This window comes from Symphalangus syndactylus, chromosome 6 (genome assembly GCF_028878055.3).
Source record: "Symphalangus syndactylus isolate Jambi chromosome 6, NHGRI_mSymSyn1-v2.1_pri, whole genome shotgun sequence".
NCBI classification, from domain to species: domain Eukaryota; kingdom Metazoa; phylum Chordata; class Mammalia; order Primates; family Hylobatidae; genus Symphalangus; species Symphalangus syndactylus.
Genome location: NC_072428.2, coordinates 110,761,954 through 110,777,935, shown reverse-complemented (window position 1 = coordinate 110,777,935; position 15,982 = coordinate 110,761,954). Strand labels below are relative to the sequence as shown.

The following is a 15,982-nucleotide window of genomic DNA, read 5'->3' as shown; positions in this document are numbered from 1 at the left end:
ACACAGGGGAACTTAGCTTAATGATGGTTAATTTTTATCATTAATACTGGTTTCGGTTAATGAATTTTTCATCATGTTCTAGCAAAAATCATTTCTACCTATTCCTTTCTTTAAATGTAGACGGATTTTCCTTTGCATAGCAGTCTTTTACATTTTGGGGGAGGATCAATTGTCAGGGAGAAGAAACGTAGTGCACATGGGGTCAAAGATTAGAGAAGAGGAAGGAGATTCCTCCCAGCTGGGAAATAGCAAATGGTCCCATGTGATTTACTTAGGCTAAGGCTTCGGAAATAATAATAGATGGACCTTTTATCAAGGTCCTGTATATTATATATTAAATGAGTTGGGGTAGGAAAGCTACCACTTGTATTAAAAAAGACAAACACTGCAAAACCAAAAATAAAGCAACTGAGCAAATAAACATAAAAACAATAGCACAGTGATTTTGAAAATAACAATACAGTCACTAGTTTTGAGGCATCATGATTGAAAGAATTATTAACACAAATCACAGTTGTATCTTCTGCTATGTCTTGGGTGCATTTTGATTATATTTTATTTCTAATACATTATTTTTCTTCTTTCAGGGTAGAGGAAGCAGTCATTTTGACTTACTTTCCTGTGGTTCATCCGGTCATGATTGCTGTTTGCTGTTTCCTTATCATCGTGGGGATGTTAGGATATTGTGGAACGGTGAAAAGAAATCTGTTGCTTCTTGCATGGGTATGATGTTATATTTTCTCTCTATCATAGTTAAAAAGATTAACCAGTAATATATTATTTTTTAATCAGTTCACAAGATTAGGGAGCAGTGATAGCAGTAACAACATCCTGTAAGAAGGGAAGCTTTCGTTTCACAAGAGATTATTTGAATACACATATTTGCTGTACTCGATGAGGTATGGAAATGTATATAAGCAATTTAATTATTTCACTCCAGCTACGTGTTGACATTTTCATTTGGAAGTACGAGTTCTTTCTAGTGTCCTTGTAGTTATTAGCACTCAAAAAGGCCCCTTGGGACTGGAACTGAGAAGCCATAAAGGAACTGTTTCTTTCTCTTCTATTTTTAAACAAATCCACCCTGTAAGCTCGTGTGGAAATTCAGGTTGTGAGGTAGCAGATGTAGGTAATAGTCCTGTCACTGCCTTTATATAGTTCAGAGAACATAAGTGAATCTCAGTTTCTATAATCTTAGTTTTATTTTTTTTTAACTCTGAGAGTTGCACTAGGTACTTTTTAAATTAGTTTCACCATTCAAATTCTGTGACTACTCTTTTAATTCAAAAATAGGCAAACATTTTTAACATTAAAAAATTGAGGTGATTAAAATACTGTTTATACAGATATTTTTAGAAAAGCACTTGATGTGCAAAATATATACTAGTGGCACCAGGTAATGAGATTACTAACATATAGTTGCAGACATATAAGGCTGAAAAACTAATTCATTGAGTATATGCTTTTTTTGTAGTAGGTCTCAGCCCTGGCTGTGCATTAATTTCATGTAAAGAACTTAAACAATTTGAGTGGTGTGCTGGTAAGCTGGATCACTGGGCAGAAAAAAAGCTCAGATTTGTAGCATTTGGGGATTTCTGTGGGATAAATTCTCCTAGCATGGTCAATTTTAAGTTACCAACATGAAATCACTGAATGTGGAGCTGGGGACAGATGAGTACAAATTGGCTCCAGGAGCCAGCTCCCACACACTCGTGCTTGACTGGCTCCCATGCCAAGTCAATTAAAACAGAATCTTAGTGTGAAGTTGGACTAAAGCTTTGAGTTTCACAGTATAACCTGTGTTAATGTATTACTTAGCTTCTTGGAGGGTAACTGTTCAGGTTGAATATTGAAAAACACAAAATGCTATAGAAAATAAACCACACTCAGGCCGGGCGCGGTGGCTCACGCCTGTAATCCCAGCACTTTGGGAGGCCGAGGCAGGCGGATCACGAGGTCAAGAGATCAAGACCGTCCTGGCTAACACGGTGAAACCCCGTCTCTACTAAAAATACAAAAAAATTAGCCGGGTGTGTTGGTGGGCGCCTGTAGTCCCAGCTACTTGGGAGGCTGAGGCAGGAGAATGGTGTGAACCCGGGAGGTGGAGGTTGCAGTGAGCTGAGATCACGCCACTGCACTCCAGCCTGGGTGACAGAACGAGACTCCTTCTCAAAAAAAAAAAAAAAAAAAAAAAAAAATGAAAAAAATGAATAAAATAAACCACACTCAGAGATGGGTAAACATGCCTACTGCTTTATTTCTCTTCATATAGGTATACAGTGAAAGGGAGAATGGTGGAAGTTTGGGATCGTATTTTGCAATTTTAGATATTTGGGCAATAATTTAAACATAAACAAAAGGATTTACTTCACATGAACCTTCTATAATTTGAGTAGAGTATAACGTATTTCAAGCTTTAAGTAAAAAGCCTCAGAATTCTTTTTTAAAATGCAGTCTTACAGTGATGTCTCTCCTGTATAACCAATTAAGGTCTGACTGCCATTTCCTCCCTCCTCCCAACTTTTACTCTGCACAGTCCCTATGCAGTGGGATGCTGGAGGGAGGCAGGGCAAGTAGGGCCAGGTATTTCATGGAACCACAAAGGCTTTGGAAACACATTTTGAAAACTCTTTATGCATTCCTTTAGGCTGCTTAAATGCTAGTAATGCAAAATGACAAGCAACAAAGTAATGTGGCCTGCTACTTGAAGCAGGGCAAATCTTAGACTTGTGAATGAGAGTCTAGTTTGTAATACTGGAAAGGGCATTATAATGCAAAAGTGGCAGGGAGGACTGAGGTTCTAAAGGCCACTAATTTACTTATTCATTCATTCTCCAAATACTTAGTGATCATATATACCACAAATTTTTGCTATCAGACCTGTCTTTATGAGATAAGACCTCTAATAGGGTTTGCACTGGGTGCTATTGAGGCCAGAGAGGAAGAACTTTCAGCTCAGCCCGAAGGGTTCAGTGCCACCCTCTGGGAGGATGATAAGCATAGATTGATTTTGCCTTTTTCCATCCCTACTTTGCTTCCTGGATGTACTCTTTTTTACAAAGCATCTTTTTATGCATTGCTGTTCCATATGTCCCTAGGTGACATTTACATCTTGGTTCCTCCTTCCTGTTGATTGCCTTTGGCTGTTTGTTCTCCATTCCCTCCATTCTCATGGCAGGTTTCTAGTCCTTACTCTGTCTATACCTAACACAGCTTCCTTCTTGATCACAAGGTCAGGAGATCGAGACCATCCTGGCTAACACGGTGAAACCCCATCTCTACTAAAAATACAAAAAAAAAATTAGCCGGGCGTGTTGGCAGGCGCCTGTAGTCCCAGCTACTTGGGAGGCTGAGGCAGGAAAATGGCGTGAACCCGGGAGGTGGAGCTTGCAGTGAGCCGAGATCGCGCCACTGCACTCCAGCCAGGGGGACAGAGAAAGACTCCGTCTCAAAAAAAAAAAAAAAAAAAAAAAAAAAAAAGAATGATCTATGGTCTCAACTCCTATGTATCTATCACTCATAACCAATTTGCATCTGGTCTGTTTCTCAGGCAATTTCCTCTCTGGCTTCCTCTCCACATTCCCCTCCTCTAAACAGCTGGCTACTCCTCTCAGTTCAGATTCTACAGTCTTGGGAAGTTGTCCTCTCTTTTCTATCCTCCTCTGGGATGCCCAAGTTCAGGCTTTCCTAACTTCCTGCTCAGACAGGTGCAGAGACTCCCTATTGGGTAATGAAGTATGTACCAACACCTCAAATGTGTACCAAGCCCTTCTACAATTGAGCCTTTATCTGCCATTTTTTGCTTTTTTATCTACTTCATTATTCTCTGGTTCTGTATTTTCTGACCCCTGAATAAACTTTCTTGCTCTGTTCTTCTCTACGTTTATTCTTGCTGTCTTCTTAGCCAAAAATTTCTTCTCAGTACTTTTATTTAAATATTACTAGCCCATGAAGACTTATCTGAAATGTTACCTCTTTAAATAATAATTATGACACTGATGATAATTGAAGTAGTTAACATTTCTTGAGTACTTACAGTGCCAGACGCTGTAGAGTTTTACCTGAATTTGTTTTAAATGAAGAGTTCTTGTACATGAGTTAATCAATTTTATCCTCTCTGCTGAGTATAAAATTGGACTAAAACTTTGAATTACCCTTATTATTCACTTAATATAGATGAGGAAATGAGGCATAGAGAGATTAAGTGACTTGCCTAAGTCTACACAGCTAGTAAAGAGAGGATCTAATATTCAGGCCATGGCAGTCTAGTTCTAATATTTGTAACAATTTTGCTATTTTACTCTATAATAGCTGATTTTTTTCCTAAGTGTTTACAAATGTGTCCTGTAATGTATAAAACATTTTCATTTTAAACCTGACGACAATTATCTGAGTTAGGTAATTATTAAATAAGGTTCAGAGAGGTCAGTAATATGCCACAAGTCATTCAGCAATAAGGGTGGGAGCTCGGATTCAGACCTCGGTGTTCCTGATTGCAAAGCCCATTCTCACTGGGCCTTTACTGATGTCTCTAATAGACTTTTCCCAACTTTTGAAGCCTAGTGTATTTCCTTTATTATAAACTTCCTTTTCTTTTTAATAATCAGCCCAGACTACCAGACTACAAACAACTTTAGTATATGAACCATTCACCTTGCTCATTGCTTTAAGTGTTTATTAAATCATTGAATAACAGACAGTAAATTAGAATAGTGAAAGTAGGAATGACCAGCACATCAGATTAAAGATGTTGCCTGGAAGGCAGTGATGAGAGTGAGATTTTAACAGAGGAATTTGGCTGTTAGAAAAGGTTAGATTACAAGGGGAATGGCTCATGGGGGGTGGGCGGTAAAATAGTGCAGAATGTGACATGATGTAAGATCTTTGGCAAATATTTGCAAAGTAACTTACAGTATTTTTTGTGTGCCCTTTAACCTTTTATCCAAATTAAAAACAATTTTGTAAGGAAGTTTCTTCCTTTCATTTTGGATGTAAATATTTAAACAAGCAGAATGCATTCATCCAACTTGTCCATTTCCCTGTATTCAAAGTCTTGTTTTACTTTTAAGACCTGTAAAACAGATTAGTGTGAGAAAGCTATTTTTCAAAAGACAATTGGTATCTTAGAGAGCTGCCATATCTCTTGAATGATTATATATATATATATAAAAAGAGCTGGCAACTGGGCTGTCGTGTTGTTCAAGCAAAAGTAAAAATGCCATTATTCAACAGACTGATCAAGAAAAAGTAAATGAGCCTCCCTCAAAACAGGTCTTTATAACCAGCCTCCCCGCAGCCCTCACCAAAAAGCAACAGAAAACCTCTACAAGCTAAGAGGCCACCTATTGGAAAACATTTCTGAGAAACCTTGGTCATGAATTTCATCCTTCTTTTGAATGATAGATTTATAGATGTAAGTTGTTAAAGCACCCTAATTTAAGGTTCCCAAATAAAATACAAGATGCCCAATTAAATTTGATTTCAGATAAACAATGAATAATGTTTTAGTGTGAGTGTGTCCCATGCAATGTTTAGAATATACATATATTAAAACATTATTCATTGAAATTTAAATTTAAATGGACATATATATTTTTGTTTGCTTTATCTGGCAAACATACTCATTAGATTTGTTCTTAGTAAGTGTGAAACTGTCATAGAACAGAAATTTTTATGTATTTATATGAGGAGTTTAAGAATAATTAAATTATAATTATAATGGGAAAATAAGCCAAAAATGAATAAGAAAAGAAACTGGAATATGCCATGGCTTTCACAGTACTTTCAGTAGTAGAAATTCCTTCTCCCTTTGAAAGAGAAATTGAAGCTAAATTGAAATTGGTTTTAAGCCTTAGATGGGTACTTCCCAAGGCTTTAGCTGTAGACTAAATGAAATTCATTTGTTATTGCAGTTCTACCTTGCTATTAACATAGGCATTAGGAAAGCAGTGCCAGCCCAGGGGGAATGTAAACATATTGAACAGACATGTTTATGATGTTGACAACAGCTGAATGTCACCATCAGGAGATCATCATTTGTCAGGATGTGATGCAAATATATGCTCAACTGCCAGCAAACCACAAGTAGTCAAGTGCTTGTCAGAAATTAAATTGGACGTACCTAACGTATTTAATACAAATGAATCATTTTTAAAGGAGAAGTGCTTTTTTTTAATTTTATTTTTCCAGAGACTTTGAATATAACTATTGATTGTGTGCTTACACTTTTAAAACTTTCTTTAAATATAGAGTGATTGAACCAGATCTGAATGCTTTCCTTAGTGGAAATCAAATGAAATTTTAATGGCCTTGGAGAAATTTCCCCTTGTTTTTTGTTTTTTGTTTGTTTGTTTGTTGTTTAAAATCATAATGCAAATCAGAATATATTTAAGTAGTAATTGATTTTCTAAAGAGTCTCTGTTTAAGGCCTTCTCTTACATAGTCATGAATTTTATAATTATATAGCTAGTCATAAGTCCTTAAGTTAAAATTAATCTATTAAGTTGTATGTCTTTATTATTTTGTTTATATTTTTGGTTGATAGCCTAAACTTTATTTCTAAATGAAGACTCATCATATCATTTACCGTATGTTCAGTACCTGCCCAATATTTTACCTTTGTTTTCTCAAAATATATTCACAGCAACTCTATTAGACTAATTTTACAAATGAGGAAAAGTAGAATCCCCAAAGATACACAGCTGGTAGTTGTTGTTAGCATTCAAATGCAGCCTATGCTCAAAGACCATGCACGTTTCACTGCACCATAGTACTGTTATAAGGCATCTAACTAATTACTGGCATTGTTTCTAGAAGACTTAACTGTGCTTCATTTATTACTCCAAGGCATTCAGTAGTCATTTAATTTCTAAAAATATCATCTTTTGGTATGCTTATTATAAAATGAACTTTAAAATTTCTACTGTAGTTATCATTTTTGCTTATCTTGTCAAAGAATCAAGCAGTTTCTCCTTTCCTTTTTACCTTCCTCACCTCTCATTCCTCTTTCCTTTCCTTTTGCCCTCCTTAATTGTGTATTGAGTACCCATCTGTGATACATACTTGAGAGAACAAAGATGAAAGGGGTGAATAGAAAGAAAATTACAAAGCAAAATATAATATTAAATTTATAAATAATTGCTGTGGAACCCAGAATCAGGAGCAAATGGAGATTTCCAGAATGTTTCACAGGAGAGTCTTTATTTGAACTGTATGTTGAAAATACATAAGGGTTTCCTGGTGGAGATGAGGGAAGGAAGGAGATTTACAGCAACATGAAGAGTGTGTATAAACACTGAGGAGTGAAGGGACAGGGCAAGCTTAGGCAAAACTTAGAAAGTCAGTGTGGCTGTGGTGCTGGTGTACAGTGAGAAGAAAATGAAGTTAAGTCCAATTATGAAGGTCTTTATCAAAAAGTTAGATGTTATTCTTTGGGCTGTAAGGAACCAATGGGTGTTTCCAGCTTGTGATGAAATGATAATTCACATTTAAGCAGGAGACAATAGAAAGCCCCGTTAGTTATTACATTATCATCCCCAGAAGCCATGGATAAGGGTATGAACTAAGTAAGACTTAGGGACTGGAGGAAGGTGGCTGAAATCAGTAAACCTTGCTGAGGTAGAATTATGAATGAAGTATTACATGATAGTGATGTTTGTATTGCTTGACATCAGGAAATGAAAAATTATTCAGTATTTATACTTTTTTATATAATAGAAACTTATCTACTCAATACATGTACTTTATTTGACTTGTTAGCTAGAATTCTTTAGAAGTTATAATTTAAAAATTTTTATTTGTAATTTTCAAGTAATGTATATATTTATGGGGTACAATTTGATGTTTCAATGATGTATGTATACATGGTGGGATTCTTAGATGAAGCTAATTGACATATCCACTGCACCCACTTATTTTTTGAGGTGAGAACATTTAAAGTTTACTATTTTAGCAATTTTGAAATATACAACTTATCATTATTAAATATACAACTTATACATCATTCTGTAGTCACCATGCTATGCAATAGGTCACTAAAAGTTATTCCTACTATCTAACTGAAACTTTGTACCCATTAATCATCCTTTCACCCTCCTCCTCTTCACCTTACCAGCCTCTAGTAACCACCATTCTACTCTCTATTCCTCTGAGATCAACACTTTTTAGGTTCCACATATAACTAACATCATGTGGTATCTGTCTTTCTGTGCTGGCTTATTTCACTTAACATAATGTCATCAAGGTTCATCCATGTTACCACAAGTAACAGAATTTCCTTGTTTTTTTTTAGGGCTGTATAGTGTTCTGTTGTATATATGGACTACATTTTCTTTATCCATTCATCTATTGATGGACACTTAGGTTGCTTTTATGTCTTGACTATTGTGAATAATGCTGGAATGAACATGAGAATACAGATACCTCTTTGACATTCCTATTCATTTCGTTTGGATGTACACTCAGAAGTGAGATTGCTGGATCATATGGTAATTCAATTTATAATTTTTTGAAAACCTCCATACTGCTCTCCATAATGGCTGCACTAATTTATATTTACTCAAACAGTGTACCAGGATTTTTTTCCCCCACAGCCTTGCCAACATTTGTTATCTTTTGTCTTTTTGATAGTAAACATTCTAAGAGCTACGAATTGATATTTCGTTGTGGTTTGAATTTGTGTTTTCCTAACAGTGATGTTGAGCATTTTTTTTCATCTCTTTGTCTTCTGTTGGGTATTTGCATGTCATCTTTTAAGAAATGCCTGTTCAGGTCCTTTGCTTATTTTTTAATTGGGTTATTTACTTTCTTGCTATTGAGTTGTTTGAGTCCCTTATATGTTTTGGATATTAGTCCCTTAACAGATATATGGTTTGCAAATATTTTCTCCTAATCCATTGGTTTCACTCTTCTAATTGTTTCTTTTGCTATGCAGAAGCTTGGTAGTTTAACATTTTCTCATGTGTCTGTTTCTGCTTTTTTTCTGTCTGTGACTTTGGACTTTGGGGTCATATTAAAAAACTCATTGCTCAGATCAGTGTCCTGGAGCTTTTCTCATGCATTGTCTTCTACTAGTTTTACAGTTTCAGGTCTTACATTTAAATCTTTAAAACATTTTTGTTGTTTTTTTGCTTATGCTGTGAAATAAGAGTAATTTTATTCTTCTGCATATGGATATCCAGTTGTTCCCCTTTATTGAAGATACTTTCCATTTCCCATTGTGTGTTACTGGCATCTTTGTCAAAAAATCAATTGGGTGTAAATGTGTCAGTTTACTTCTTTCTGGGCTTTTTGTCCTTTTCCGTTGGTTGATATGTCTGTTTTTAGGCTAATACGATGCTGTTTTTTACTATAACTTCATAATATATTTTGAAATCAGGTAGTGTGATGCCTGTGCTTTGTTGTTTTTGCTCAAGGTTACTTTGGCTATTTGGGGAATTTGTAGTACCATAGGAATTTTAGGATTTTTTTCCTGTGTCTGTAAAAAAATGACATTGGAGTTATGATTGGGATTGCATTGAATTTGTAGGTCACTTTGGATAGTATGGACATTTTAACAATATTAATTCTTCTAATCCATGAACATGGGATATCTTTCTATTTATTTGTGTCATCTTCAATTTCTTTCATCAATATTTTATAATTTTCAGCATATTGATCTTTTAACTCCTCAGTTAAATTTACTTGTAAGTATTTTATGGCTTCTGATGCCCCAGGAAAGTATGTCAGCAGATGTCTTCAAAAGTAAATGTTGTGTCAGAGACAGGGGCCAGGACAACTGTATGATATTCATGGCCTTAGTGTTGGGTCTTTATGACAGGATTTTAGCTGTTCATTGGACCTTTGTCTTTCTTCAGGGTTTGAAATATGAATGATTCAAGTTTTTGTATGGTGCACTATGTCACAGTAAGCATTTTAAACCTTATTATAGATTGTTTTTAGATATATACATTTGAGATAATTTTAGTTAAATATAAGCCAAATATTTCTATATCCATTGATTTGGTGACTGTTCTGAGTTTGTGCAAAGTTCAAAGTCAGGTATTTTTCTGGCAGCACATGCTATTGAAATGTTCATTCCACCTGTGAATACTGGTCACCAATTCAGCGAATGCTTCCTTGAGGTGAATTCAGCAATTGTGCAGTGTTTTCACTTTCTCATTTACTTCCACATGTCTCTCTACTAACTTCCCTTGGCAAACATAAGCTAGAAAACATTCATTTAAAAGGAGATGACTCAGGAAACAGTATCCTGAATGTAAAGAGAGTTAAAACAAGAGGGCAGATAACGTTTGTAAAAGATGAGAGAATTAAGTCATTTAAGCCAGTTAGGAAAGCAGCTTTTAGATGGAATATTGAAAACTGGCACAAGACAGGGATGCCCTCTCTCACCACTCCTATTCAACATAGTGTTGGAAGTTCTGGCCAGGGCAATCAGGCAGGAGAAGGAAATAAAGGACATTCAATTAGGAAAAGAGGAAGTCAAATTGTCCCTGTTTGCAGATGACGTGATTGTATATCTAGAAAACCCCATTGTCTCAGCCCAAAATCTCCTTAAGCTGATAAGCAACTTCAGCAAAGTCCCAGGATACAAGATCAATGTGCAAAAGTCACAAGCATTCTTATACACCAATAACAGACAGAGAGCCAAATCATGAGTGAACTCCCATTCACAATTGCTTCAAAGAGAATCAAATACCTAGGAATCCAACTTACAAGGGATGTGAAGGACCTCTTCAAGGAGAACTACAAACCACTGTTCAATGAAATCAAAGAGGATACAAACAAATGGAAGAACATTCCATGCTCATGGGTAGGAAGAATCAATATCGTGAAAATGGCCATACTGCCCAAGGTAATTTATAGATTCAATGCCATCCCCATCAAGCTACCAGTGACTTTCTTCACAGAATTGGAAAAAACTACTTCAAAGTTGCTATGGAACCAAAAAAGAGCCCACGTTGCCAAGTCAGTCCTAAGCCAAAAGAACAAAGCTGGAGGCATCATGCTACTGACTTCAAACTATACTACAAGGCTACAGTTACCAAAACAGCATGGTACTGGTACCTAAACAGCATGGTACTGGTACCAAAACAGAGATATAGACCAATGGAACAGAATAGAGCCCTCAGAAATAATGCTGCATATCTACAACTATCTGATCTTTGACAAACCTCACAAAAACCAGCAATGGGGAAAGGATTCCCTGTTTAATAAATGGTGCTGGGAAAACTGGCTAGCCATATGTAGAAAGCTGAAACTGGATCCCTTCCTTACACCTTATACAAAAATTAATTCAAGATGGATTAAAGACTTACATGTTAGGCCTAAAACCATAAAAACCCTAGAAGAAAACCTAGGCAATACCATTCAGGACATAGGCATGGGCAAGGACTTCATGTCTAAAACACCAAATGCAATGGCAACAAAAGCCAAAATTGACAAATGGGATCTAATTAAACTAAAGAGCTTCTGCACAGCAAAAGAAACCACCATCAGAGTGAACAGGCAACCTACAGAATGGGAGAAAATTTTTGCAACCTACTCATCTGACAAAGGGCTAATATCCAGAATCTACAACGAACTCAAACAAATTTACAAGAAAAAAACAACCCCATCAAAAAGTGGGCAAAGGATATGAACAGACACTTCTCAAAAGAAGACATTTATGCAGCCAAAAGACACATGAAAAAATGCTCATCATCACTGGCCATCAGAGAAATGCAAGTCAAAACCATAATGAGATACCATCTCACACCAGTTAGAATGGCGATCATTAAAAAGTCAGGAAACAACAGGTGCTGGAGAGGATGTGTAGAAATAGGAACACTTTTACACTGTTGGTGGGACTGTAAACTAGTTCAACCATTGTGGAAGTCAGTGTGGTGATTCCTTAGGGATGTAGAACTAGAAATTCCATTTGACCCAGCCATCCCATTACTGGGTATACACCCAAAGGATTATAACTCATGCACACGTATGTTTATTGCGGCACTATTCACAATAGCAACGACTTGGAACCAACCCAAATGTCCAACAATGATAGACTGGATTAAGAAAATGTGGCACATATACACCATGGAATACTGTGCAGCCATAAAAAATGATGAGTTCATGTCCTTTGTAGGGACATGGATGAAGCTGGAAACCATCATTCTGAGCAAACTATCACAAGGACAACAAACCAAACACTGCATGTTCTCACTCACAGGTGGGAATTGAACAATGAGAACACATGGACACAGGAAGGGGAACATCACACACTGGGGCCTGTTGTGGGATGGGGGGAGGGGGAAGGGATAGCATTAGGAGAGATACCTAATGCTAAATGATGAGTTAATGGGTTCAGCACACCAATATGGCACATGTATACATATGTAACAAACCTGCACATTGTGCACATGTACCCTAAAACTTAAAGTATAATAAAATAAAAAAATAAATATGATTCGCACATTAAAAAAAAGGAAAACAAGATCATGGTTAGTATTTGCTTTATATGCAATGTCTAATGAAGTTGTTGGCTAAATAAGATTATGAATTAAAGTAAGCTTTTCCTTGAAACTATATAAATTTTAAAAACTCACATTTTTAGAATTGTAATCCATGTATCTTTTCCCTTTTTCAGAGAAAAGGTGATAGCTCAGGTTACATGCTCAGGCTAAGATAAATCTTCTCAGCTTAGATGACAGAAACAATAATTTAAATTGTATTTAAAATGTATTAACACTGTAGTTGTATCACTTTGTATTTCTGTTAAGCAGTGAATTTGAATTATTCTAAAATAAGTGGTTATTCCTGAATTTTCTGTATATAGCCGTTATTTTAGTTATAAAACTTTAAACTTTAGAAACAACAAATTTCCTTAAAATAATGACATTTTAGAAACATTATCTTTAAGAAGAATATTAATACAATTCTGAAGAGTTAATGAAATAACAGAATTTTATTAGATGATAGCAACTTAAAAATAATTTCTAATTAAGTAAAATATGAATCATTGCAGTGTCTTTTCCAGTAAACAAGCCATTTAAAATATTTTACAGTTTTGCATTCTGTGTAGGTCTTGCACAGCTGAGTTGAAGCACAGACTGAGAACTTCTAATGAAACAATTAGGGTTTTTTACCTTTTATTAGGAAAATATTTTCATTCCAAAAGTTCTCTCTGTGTTTTTAAAGGTACTGTAAAAAACAAACAAACAAACTCTAAGGAACAATAGTTGTCTTCTATTAAGAACATTTAACAAAGGGACCTGAGGACGTGTTTGAACTGAGATGTGATGAAGAAGGGCAAGGGGCAGTGAGTTGTTGGTGGACAGTGGGCCAGGGGAGAAAGGAGCTTTGGAGGACCCAAAGGCTGGTGGAAGGAACAATTGTGATAAAACTGGAAAGCTCACAGTGGGCTTGGAGAAGGGCACATGTATGTCTTAGGGTAGATGTGTACCAGATATGGCTGAGACTTGGCTGTGTGAGCTGGTGTCAAATTGAATGTCATGCATACTCTGTGATCTGAAGTTTTGTGAGCAGAAGCACGATCTGATCTATCTTTTGCTGTGTATCCCTGGTAGGAGTGTCTAGTCCCTAATCCTGGACCTTCTGCTCGTTTACCTCGGAGAAATGGATACCTGGTCTTGTTACTCTTGGCTAAGTAAGGGGGTATCACGTTTTGATAACCTTTTTTAATGATAGAAGAGAGAATGGAGAAGATGCTTTAATTCTGACAATATGCCTTTATTGATGAGCGAATAAAGGTACTCATGTGGGGAAGTCCATCTAATGTTTTAGATTTTTTCCAGATGTCATTATAAATAAAATTCTATTAATCAAGATGTCTTTAGTTCAGATTTGATACTAAAAATATAGTGACTAAGCTAAATTAGGCATCTAGACACTGGGTTCTGGGCTAAGGTGAGTTTAGGGAAACAAGCCAGCACCAAGAGGACCTTGCTGAGGGTTACAACTTTAGTTCTTTGGAACGCTGCAGTGATTTTTCAGCCTCAGGGAAAATACTTTTCTTAAACAACTAGTGTCAGAGGACTGTGGTAGGACTGCTTAGACAAACTTGGAGAACAAATTTTTACAAATAAACTTTTCAAGAATGTTAAAAACATTTACTTAGAGATAATGGATGTGCTTTCCTCACATCATCATTGGTTTGTTTATAAAAGCAGGTCTTTACTTTTCAACATTGTTATATTCAAATATTTGTTGTAACAAAAGTGCATTTCTTTACAATTATTCTGTAATTTTTAGTTAATTCAAACTTTCTTCTATCATTTAGACTGAATTACTGATGTTTTGGCAACTTCGGTGATTTAATAATTTTATCATTGTTTATACATCGTTTTTCTTCTCTTAACATTGAGCATGACTGTGAATCAGAGTGTAACATTCACAAATAATTATGTTCTTATGCTTTTTTTCTGTGGGAATAAAAATATTTATGGTTTAGGAACAAAGTATATTTGCATGAATATATTTATCAATGAAAAGAACAAGCTGTTTACTTGTAAGACATATTTATATATGTGGATTTGTAAAATTTAAAGGAAACTATTTCCTTTAATACCCTTTTTTAACAAATAGGGTTTGTGGTCATTCTGGAGAATATACAAAAATATCTTGTTTGAAAGCAAAAAATGTGATTTAGAAGGAGATACTTTTGCAGACATAGAGTTATAGATAAGCTAAAAAGTTGTTTACAGCTATTATAGTACGAGTTTTCTTTTGCCTAATCAAACATCTTTTAAAACTTCTCATTTCCTAACTTGTTGTCTTATGAAAGTGTTTTCATAAAGATGCTGACTATTGGCGGGGCGTAGTGGCTCACACCTGCATTTTGGGAGGCCGAGGCAGGTGGATCACTTGAGGTCAAGAGTTTGAGACCAGCCTGGCCAACGTGGTGAAACCTCATCTCTACTAAAAATACAAAAATTAGCCGGGCATGGTAGTGCATGCCTGTAGTGCCAGCTACTTGGGAGGCTGAGGCAGGAGAATCACTTGAACCTGGGATGGGGAGGTTGCAGTGAGCCGAGATCATGCCACAGCACTGCAGCCTGGGTGAAAGAATGAGACTCTGTCTCCAAAAAAAATTTAATAAAAATAAAGATGCTGACTATAGTGAACTCATTCTCCTCTTTTGTTTGGGAAGTATCTGGACACATTTGGTTAGGTCTGAGTGAGAGGCACGATAAGGGTCAGAATTGTGTGTGGTATTATTTTGCCTGTGTTGCATGAGATATTGCTAAGGCTCCTTCCTGTTTTCATGTTCATGTATGGGTTTTGGTAATGGGGACCCCTGTCTCACATTCTTAGGAATGGCCCAATAATCTGTATAGATACCCTCTTCAGAAACCAGTAACAGCCTGTAAATCTTTTGAGATAGGGCTGAGCTTGCACATTTTAGCTGACTTAGCTTACCAGACAATAGACACCATATACATGGTGACTTCTCTAGTGTGCCCCGATGTTTTGTTGACTGACCCTTAATGCCTTACCTCTCATGATGTACATCATTGACCGTGGGAACTTGTAGCCCTCAGCTAGACTGGCACATCCTGGCATAACACATTTCTCTGTCTAGTAGTTTGAACATCACATGAAGCAAACCCTTACTAGTTTGAATTTCACCAACATCTTTAATAAGAAATTAGCTCAGCAATTATTAATGTAAATGAAGCTGAAAAGGGGAGTAAATTAAGATATAATTTTAGAAAAAATATTCAGTATTTATTCAAGTACAAGCATGCACAAAGGACCATAAATTTTTAACCTGAGCTTAAATTTCTGCATGTCCTGAGTAGTTATTGATACTGGTGGGCTTGGGACGGTCTCTAAGATAAGACTATTTCTTTAACCATTGGTCTACAGTTCTAATTTATTTTTCCTAAATCAGGCTGACCTGATTCTATTGACTTTTAAAAAAAAACCGTAGAGAGATATTGACATGGTGAATGATTGACCTTCAGAAATTACCAAGTGTGTA

At 36.0% G+C, this 15,982-nt stretch overlaps 1 protein-coding gene across 6 annotated transcripts in view; it reads left to right on the top strand.

Annotated features, from left to right (window-relative positions):
• The window catches only part of TSPAN12 (tetraspanin 12), a 167,905-nt gene that overhangs the window by 113,388 nt on the left and 38,535 nt on the right, over positions 1 to 15,982 (top strand). For all 6 annotated transcript variants that reach the window (XM_063642166.1, XM_063642167.1, XM_063642168.1 and 3 more), the window contains one exon: positions 588 to 723. In XM_063642166.1, the coding sequence (XP_063498236.1) occupies positions 588 to 723 (136 nt within the window). The remainder of the gene's footprint in view (positions 1 to 587; positions 724 to 15,982) is intronic.